The sequence below is a fragment of the Mustelus asterias genome, chromosome 14 (genome assembly GCF_964213995.1).
Source record: "Mustelus asterias chromosome 14, sMusAst1.hap1.1, whole genome shotgun sequence".
Taxonomy (NCBI): Eukaryota; Metazoa; Chordata; class Chondrichthyes; order Carcharhiniformes; family Triakidae; genus Mustelus; species Mustelus asterias.
This window is the reverse complement of record NC_135814.1, coordinates 41,238,321-41,247,992: the sequence shown is the minus strand read 5'-3', so window position 1 is coordinate 41,247,992 and position 9,672 is coordinate 41,238,321. Positions and strand designations below refer to the sequence as shown.

At 41.3% G+C, this 9,672-nt stretch overlaps 1 protein-coding gene across 3 annotated transcripts in view; it reads right to left on the bottom strand.

The window, feature by feature from the left end:
- Nucleotides 1-5,441: 5,441 nt before the first annotated feature.
- Nucleotides 5,442-9,672, bottom strand: part of cobll1b (cordon-bleu WH2 repeat protein-like 1b) — a 185,680-nt gene continuing 181,449 nt past the window's right edge. For all 3 annotated transcript variants that reach the window (XM_078228237.1, XM_078228236.1, XM_078228238.1), the window contains one exon: nucleotides 5,442-8,038. In XM_078228237.1, the coding sequence (XP_078084363.1) occupies nucleotides 7,814-8,038 (225 nt within the window). In that variant the 3' untranslated portion in view covers nucleotides 5,442-7,813. The remainder of the gene's footprint in view (nucleotides 8,039-9,672) is intronic.

Sequence of the window (9,672 nt, the reverse complement as noted above, 5' to 3'; positions counted from 1 at the left end):
ATAACATTGAATATATGATAACAGACGGCATCATTTTTATTCTATGCATATTTAATATCTACAAAGCTCCTCAACCACATCTTCTGTTGACTTTTTTTCTTTCCTGTGATTGTTTGGATATGCATTAGTTTCACTGCCTTTTTTTGTGGTCTACCATAGCTTAGATTTACCCTTGTTGTGGATAAGTACCTGATGATAAAAAAAAAAGTGCTGGGACACAAGGGCAAAGGACTGGGAATAGCTGAACTGTTCTCGCAGGGAGCTAGCATGAATGCAATGACCAAAATGGCCTCCCTCTTTGTTCTAGCCATTCTAAGATTCTATAACTACAGTCCGCACATGTCCAATGAGGGTTTCTCCCCCCACCTTGCATGATCATCCAAATTTCCCATTTTTGATGCCGATTCTCGCAGTTTCTATGTTGGTGTTTGATGATGGTAATGAGTTAGCTTTCTGATGTAGCATATCATCACATCGCTTTCCATCTCAGAAACCACCCTCAACTCCATTCATACCAGTGTTGCCCAGATATTTGCCTGATCTTGTGTAACGCATAAGCCTTAAATATCTGCCTATCAACATTGATGAGACTGAAGCCATCTTGTTCAAATGCGACTAAGCTCTGTCCCCTTGCCTGACTCAACCTCCATCAACTAGGCATTGTGATGGTGCTGTGCCTTTAAGAAATGTACTTTAATCATGTTTCTCGACAAGATGTTTTGTCTGCACCGTGTTGCCTGTAGCCAATGTCTTTTATCATTATTGAAGCAGTAGTATTATCATGTTGATTTTGAATGCAATGTTCTGTGGTTTTAATGTTCTGCTGGGATTGCTGGGGGGAGCTTGATTAGGGGTGATTGATGGGTGACTGAGGGGCAGCTTTCTTTCTCACTGAGTATCCTAGTTTTTGTTTTGCTTTCAGAAGCTGCTTGAAGTTGAGAGAAAGAGCAGTGTTTTTTTTCCCCCCTCTCCAGAGTCGGGGTTTTTGCTGTTCAAGTGATGCAGTGTTGGGAGCTGCCACAGACTGGGTTTACCTCTGAAGTTTTGCTATTTGGAGGATATTTCCTTCTCTGAAGCCGGCTGTTAGGTTCACTGTTCAGAAGTGTTAAAAAAAGTTGGAAATCCAACATCACGTGAGTACATTTGTTTCTGTGCTAACTAATGCCAGAGAAGGGTGTATGTCTGTGGTATAGTGCTTTCCATTGGAACAACAGAGATAACTAGCTATTGTGAGTTAGCTCTATGTCATATTAGAGACTTGTAATTGGTAAAAGTTATGCTAATTCTTTTTGTTATATTTTAACTATGTTCTTAAATAAACTTTGCTTGATAAAAGCTTCCTAGTGGGTCACTTGAATCATACCTGGAGTGAAGCACCTGATGCTCATCAACACAAAATCAAATTTGATTTATTGTCACATGTATTATACAGTGGAAAGTATTGTTTCTTGCACGCTATACAGACAAAACATGCCGTTCATAGAGAAGGAAACAAGAGAGTGCAGGATGTAGTGTTACAGTCACAGCTAGGGTGTAGAGAAAGATCAACTTAATGCAAGGTAAGTCCATTCAAAAGTCCGACAGCAGCAGAGAAGAAGCCGTTCGAGTCGGTTGGTACGTGACCTCAGACTTTTGTATCTTTTTCCCGAAGGAAGGTGGTGGAAGAGAGAATGTCCAGGGTGCGTGGGGTCCTGAATTATGCTGGCAGTTTTGCTGAGGCTGTGGGAAATGTAGACAGAGTCAATGGATGGGAGGCTGGTTTGCATGATGGATTGGGCTACATTCACAACCTTTTGTAGTTGCTTGCGGTCTTGGGCAGGGCAGGAGCCATACCAAGCTGTGATACAACCAGAAAGAATGCTTCCTATGGTACATCTGTAAAGGTTGGTGAGAGTCGTAGCTGACATGCCAAATTTCCTTAGTCTGAGAAAGTAGAGGCGTTGGTGGGTTTTCTTAACTATAGTGAAGGCATGGGGGGACCAGGACAGGTTGTTGGTGATCTGGACACCTAAAAACTTGAAGCTCTCGACCCTTTCTACTTCGTCCCTGTTGATGTAGACAGGGGCATGTTCTCCTTTACGCTTCCTGAAGTCGATGACAATCTCCTTCATTTTGTTGACATTGAGGGAGAGATTATTGTTGCTGCATCAGTTCATCAGATTCTCTATCTCATTCCTGTACTTTTGTCTTATCATTGTTTGAGGTCCGACCCACTAAGGTGGTGTCGTCAGCAAACTTGAAAATCGAATTGGAGGGGAATTTGGGCACATAGTCATAAGTGTATAAGGAGTAGAGTAGGGGGCTGAGAACATAGCCTTGTGGGGCACCGGTGTTGAGGATGATCGTGGGATGTGTTGTTGCCTATCCTTACTGATTGTGGTCTGAGAGTTTGGAAGTTCAGGATCCAGTCGCAGAGGGAGGTGCCGAGACCCAGGCCACGGAGTTTGGAGATGAGTTTTGTGGGAATAATGGTGTTGAAGGCTGAGCTGTAGTCAATAAAAAGGGAGTCTGACATAAGTGACCTTGTTATACAGGTGTTCCAGGGTTGAGTGCAGGGCTGGGGAAATGGCGTCTGCTGTGGACCTGTTGTGGCGGTAGGCAAACTGTAGTGGATCCAGGTAGTCCGGGAGGCTGAAATTGATTCGTGCCATGACTAACCTTTCGAAGAACTTCATAATGATGAATGTCAGAGCCATCTGCCGATAGTCATTAAGGCACGCTGCTTGGTTTTTCTTAGGTACCGGGATGATGGTCATCTTCTTGAAGCAGATAGGGACATCAATTTGTTGTATAGAGAGGTTGAAGATGTCTGTGAATATCCCCACCAAATGTAAAACTTAGGGTCTAGGCTAACTTCATAAAACACCTTGAAGTTCTGGCCTGAGTCTTATCATCATCCAGACTGAAAACAGCCTTGGTATCTTGTTCTTTTCTATTTTGATGTCAGCGTCACTGGCAAAGCCAGTGTTCATTGCCCATTCCTAATTGCCTTCGAGTGGAATGGTTTGCTCGGACATTTCAAGGGACAGTTAAAAGTCAACCACATTGCTGTGAGCCTGGGGGTCACACATAAGCCAGACAGGGCAAGAATGGCAGATTTCCTTCCTTAAAAGGAAATGAGTGAACCAAATGGGTTTTACAACTGATAGTTTTGTGGTCACCATTAGACTAGCTTTCAATTCCAGATTAACTAATTGGAATTCAAATTCCACCGGCTGCCACAGTGAAATTTGAACCCATATCCCCAGAGGATAACTGGGACTCTGGACTACTAATCCATCATTCAAACTTCTTTCCTATCAATCAGAGAGGACATTTTACTCACACCTCCTGAATGTCACTGGCTTTGGTTTACCTGCTTTCCGACAACACTGAAACATCCATATTTTTGTTACATTCAGCTTTGATTGCTTCAACATCCTTCTGAACTTGATGTAAATTACAGCTCCTACACTCCCCATCTTGCCTATTATAATGAATTTAAAACACTCATGCGCATTGGTGGTAGTCTCCTTGTTAATCAAGTACATCCAAGCTCTGAGTGACTTAATCGTCTTCTGTGGATCTCCTCATAACTGAAGAGTCTGATGCAAGATTGGCAAAAAGTCCAGAAATTGGCCAATTGGATTGTCATTGTTGGTACTTGGGGAAGTTTCTGCAGTCACACCACCTCTGGCCTTTCTCTGGGCATATTGGATTTTGGCATAGGTGCTCCACTAAACATGTTGAATCAAATTTCAGTGCTTGCTTCCATGTGGGCCAGCTGCTGCAGTGTTTTCCATGCAGAAGTTTGTAAGGCTCTTCTTTAGTGTCCTTGTATCATTTATACTGACTACCTTGATGTTGTTTGTCTTGGTAGAAGATCTGCTTGGGTGTTCTGTGGTCATCCACATAGAAGACGTGGTTTATTTAACAAAGTCATTTTTTCTGGAGGGTGGTCTCCATGCTATTGAGCTTAGCACAATGAAGGAACTCATTCCTTGTGATTTTGGCCTGCAATAGAATTCTCAAAATGGGTCTCGGGTGTCTTTGGTGGTACACCTACTAGCAGACTCAGGATTCTGCACCATACAGAATCAACCTCGTACAGAAATCCATCCTGGGTCTTTCCCCTCAATCTCCTTTAAGTCCTACATCCCTAATTATGCTGTTCAATTTTTTGGGTAGGCATTCCTGGTTCCCCCAACTCTATCAAACAGTGGTAGAGCTTTCCACTAACTGAGGCCAATTTTCAAACTTCCTCTTAAAATCTTCAAATCTACTCTCTCAATCTTCAAACTCCTCATCTGAACCTATTCCGTCAGCAATGCATTTAATCATTTCTGTACGAGTCAGTTTGTAAATACAAGTTGTATTATATGCTTATTACAGATTAGATCTCAATACCAGTACACTGATGGTGGACAATGTGCTTGTTTAGCTGGCCCAAAACCTAGTACAGAGGAACTCCCAGTGCCCAAATATGCTGTGAACACATTGTAATCAGGGTGTGGGTTATTTGGCACCACCAGTTCCCAGCCAGGTATTCTCCACGTAATGTTTGTTAAAGGTGTAGGCAGATAATAAAATAACTACTCTGCAGTTCAAGATGTTTACAGAGAACGCACCCATTTAAACCAATTACCTGGATCTAGTAAGGTGAACCTGAAAGGCTTTGGGACAAATAGATCCTGTATTACAGTACTGAATAAAGCAATAAGTACCTCCAGAAGTCAGGCATTCTGGAACAGTATAAGGAGACTATCAAAATACAGTATTCACAATCCAAAACAAGAAGTTCTTAAATATCCAGTCTCCAAACCCAGTTTGTGACTGAGACAAGGGACAGAAAGTGAAGACTTCTCACTATGGAGAAGGGGCGAACATCATACATTCTTGATAATACAGAACATAAATTTTATTTTCTGTGACTCTTCCTCACTCAAAAACATTAAAATCACGCTGGAGTACAGATGCTGGGAAATGATTTTTCACGTGTGTTTAAAAACAATATTTTGATTGCAAACCTCAACAGATGAAACCCGTCACCTTTTCAGCAGATATCTGCACATATATACATTTCCTATAGGAGTAGATGGCACCCCAAAAGAAGACTTTTTTCCTTCTCATAGCCCAGGGGAACCTTGGTCACTTTCATCACACCTACCACCAATTAGCCTGAAAAAAACCAGCTCGCCACACTTGGATCAAATCTGGGATTTTCCTGGTCCACTGGCCTCAGTTTAGATTGTTAAGGCAGTCAGTGGCTATCAGTGTTGTCATTTTTTAAAAATTGTATTCTTGGAAATAACGTGCAATATAGAGAAACGATACTCAGTGATCCTGTGAGTAAGGAAACATGTTGGTATTAGGAAATGTGACTGTACTGTTGGAAAGATTATCTTGCACTTTGTAACTCATCAGTACAACTCCATTACTAACAAAGTTTAGTTGATTTTTTTAATCGTGGACTTGAATGTCTACAGAAGGGCTGCAACAGTCTTAATTCCAGTAACTCAATTGCTGAAACTAGCACAGAGTTAAGTAGGAAAATAACAAATTTCAAAATGAGTACATTACTTTTAACCCAGGAAATTGGATCAGCTTCCATTTATTTATAATCTTTCAGAACTCCAATATTTGCTGCTTAAAAATAATTCACTAACAAACTAGACAGAAGATGATCCCTCTCGTTCAACATTGAGAATGTAGATTGAAAGAAAATTTAGAGTTGAGGGTAAAGAACTTAAGGTTCAAATTGTGTATTATATATGCTGTTAGTGTACAGAAATTGAAACATTGAATATTGTAAGTCTTAGGAAGTTGTGAATTCTTAAATACAGTGCTAAATCAGAAAATATATTCAAATCTGAAAGTGGACATATCCAACTATATAAGCCCAAATAATATTGACAGCGTTTTTAAACTTCAACATAAATATTGCACACTTTTTGCAAAGACAAGCATTAATTATATATTAGCAACTTCAGCCATATTTAAACATTAGAATTCCGTTCCCTCATCCCATAGCTTTCCAATAATTGAGTAAAGCACTGAACATGGCGAGTTGAGTGAATTGCTTCATTGAGTGATATTAGATACATTATTTTCAATTATTTCATTTTACTCTCACCTGAAGCAGCAAAACAAATTAAACATTTGTCTGAACTACCAATTTCTTCACAAATAATTCACTGACTGATATTTCTGGATCAAACTAACCTTTAAAACATTAAAGGCAGAAGATCTATGTCAATTTTAATCCATTGCATAACACTTTATATGACATCCGTCCTTGTAACAGTTTAGTAACAGAACAAGCTAGTTTCTATCTACAGAAAGCTTCCACCAAATATTTTATATATATATTTCTAAAATTTTTATTACACAATCAAGTACCTATTGATTTGGCTTTGAGTTTGCAGTAAAGTGCAAGCCAAGTGGTCCCATAAATGCTTCTACTTGGTGGAGAAGTGAAGGATTCACTGCAGAGCTTTTGTTGGGAGACACAGGGCTGGATTTTACAGCAGGCTTCGGGACCCCAACATTAGAACGAAATGGGAGTCAACAAGCTGAGGGCACAATCTTCCTGGAGGTGGCCTCCTTATTGGCTGTTTCTGCCCCATTAAGGGCAGCAGGGAGGTTACCAACCCAATTAGAGGGCAGCAGCTCTGGTGCCTCACCAGAAGTGGGCACTGTTGAGGCAGGTCAGGGATTGTAAAGACACCTCAACACGGAGGTTCCCTCAGGGAGTCATGAATTTAAATTAAAAATGGAGTGTGGCAAAGCCCCTCAGAGTTGAGGGGGAATCCAGCCATGTGGAGCGGGTGGGCTGTGGGACCGGGCCAATCCTGCCCATCTCCCCCTCTTAGGGGCATGGAAGCTTTGCCTCTGATGGTCCTCTGCATTGGCACAAGGAAGCCATCACCATTACGATGGAGGCCTCCAAATGTGCCGAGGTCTCTCTACCACTGCAAAACGCTGGCTTGTCCAGTAGATCAACACTTAGTGCTTTAATTATCTCAGCTGGCTGCATGCCTCCAAGATGCAGGCAGCCGATCTAGGTCCAAGCCCCAGCTTGTCCATGGAAAATTGGCTTGGCAGTGAGAATGCATTGGTGAACTGTCCAGAGATGGCTTTCCCCATTCTGCCAACCAGCCCACCCACCTTCCTCCATTTCCACAACCCCTTCCCGTTCAAGTCTTGCCGCAATGGGGCTGGAAAAATCCAGCCCATGGTTTTGCGAACACCAGAGATCTGAAATTACAACATTGAAATACTGTTGAACGTTCACCAGGAAACCCAAAAATATTGGTTGGTTAGTTGTTGAACAATTGGAAGGCATATCACTAAATTATAAAAACCAGAAAGGCTGAAGACAGTCATTGGAATTAAAAAAGTATGACAAAATATTTTCAATTGCATTTAAAATATTTTTAGTCCTATTACAAAAAAGTGTATTTTTTACTATTATTGTATCCTTCTATGTACAGCATAAAATTTGTATGCAAAACTGTGGATTTTATACTGAAATTACAATAAAAGGTGTGAAGTTGGGATTGGTTTGATTACAAGTGCACATAATTTCCACATACAGCACATACAGTATTTGTATTTTCAGGTTCACAATTAACAGTTGAGTTATCACGTCAAGTCTATTTTGAGACAGAACCTCTCATATTCCAGTGAATTGCAATGCATAGTGCAAGAAGATACTGAAAGACTATGTGCTTTAAGAGTTTTATCATTTCTGGACAATTTTTCAGTTCTATTGGAATCAATTTCAAAAATATAGTATGTCAACTTAGTTTGAGTCAATTGTTAATGCATGTAGTTACACTGTGGAAACGGTGTCCACCTTTTTAAGTTTGGCAGCTCCTTCTCCTGAGCGAATGGCATCCAGTACAGCTTGATGAATTTCTCCTGGGTCACTCATTTGGGAAATTAAAGTAGGTTTTGATTCTCTTGAAGGAGATGGCAACTTTGATTGTACGTGCTGTGCCTGTGTTCCTGCTGGGTTGTAGTGATCCTTTTCTGTTTCTCTTTCAGGGGATAAAGGCTGTAAAAGATTACAGGACAATTGAAATTCAGAATGCATCAACTTACTGTGACAAATATGACAAATTCTGCAAATGTAGAGATGAAAAACAGATTTTAATCCTTGCCTGCACCCCCATCTTCTGCATAATATCCTAAGTACATTAAAGTCAGATTAAGCATATTGTATTATCCTGTTTATGGATCCTTGACCAGACCCCCAAGCTTTTGGTAGAATTGGGTTAGGGACAACATACTGTTTATTTAAAGCAGACAAAGTTTGAGATTCAGTACACTTGCTCAGTGAATAAAATCAATAGAATATATGGGTTTTGAACAAAAAAAAATCCCAAAAAACTTTATTGTACAAAGATCCGAAAGATGAAACGATTTACAATATCTACCGTATGTTTTCACATTCAGCATAAATGAGGCACATGTGAATTAACAGGCCAATTGGAGCTGAAGACTCTGCACTGCATCATAAATGACAAATGTGACCAATAGAGTCCATGGATTGCTCAAAAACCTACCTAGAGATCGGCAAACTGATCTCACTGAAACTCTCTGGCACAAGGATTCCGGTCTTCACTTACGTAAATCACACTTCGGAATTCTCTTTACTTGCAGAACATCCATGACGGTCCAACTCACCAAGTTTCAACCTTGTCTCCCAAGATTCTATTCCCCTGGATTCCCAAGTATGCACTCAAGCACTAACTCACAAACACAACTTCAGTTTTTCAGCTGTGCCGAGCAGAACACTACTGCCTCAAAGTGGTATCTTTGTCTCAACTGCCAGCTTTACCAACTTTCTACTGCCTTCTTGAACTTCAGGGCTTCTTCCAAGCTCTCTTTAATTAGTGGGGCTGCTCCTGAGCTGTCTGAGATTGCTAACTGCAGCCCTTTTCCCAATTTTAACTTAACTGGAACCTCTTTCTGGCTCTATATGGGGCTCTTCTTTTGGGACCTCTCCCTGTCCTCTCTCCGGCCCCTCCCTGTCTTCTACCTGGGACAATTATTTTCATTGGCATGCCACCACTGGTCACATGACCAGGGTTTTCATTCCATTTCCCTTTTTGCACAGGCACGCCAGGCCTGTTCTTGACTCAAATGGAGATGCAGATCCGCTCACCTGCAGCCCACTCCCAGTCTGCGCATGCACAGAAACCCTGGGTCTGTCAGGATTTGGAGTTCCCAACCTCTGCTCTCAACTGCCAGGTAATGCTACGCAAAGTAATCACCATCATTGGCTGTTTGATGATGATGACGTCTACTCAGGTTCGCGAGTTTCTTCAGGTAACTGAACTGCAGATCTTTGGGGAAGGATGTCCCATCAGGTAGTGGGATCCAGAGTGCAGAATTTGTTTCTTTACTTTCCTTCTCTGCCATTACCCTGCCTTATCATTAAGATGCGGTTAATGAACGACTGGTAGTAAACTCCTCTCAGTCACTAATGTCAATGCTGCTGTACTTCAGGGAGAAATTCAGAGTGCCTTTGAAGCATTTTCTTTGTCTTCCCTGGAACACTGGCCATTTAGAGTTGGGGAAACAGGACTTGGTTTTCAGCATCCGGACACAGTGTCCAGTCCATCAAAATTGATTTTGCAGTTCTGTCTGAATGTCGCTGGAGCTGGCTTCGAGAAGGACACTTGT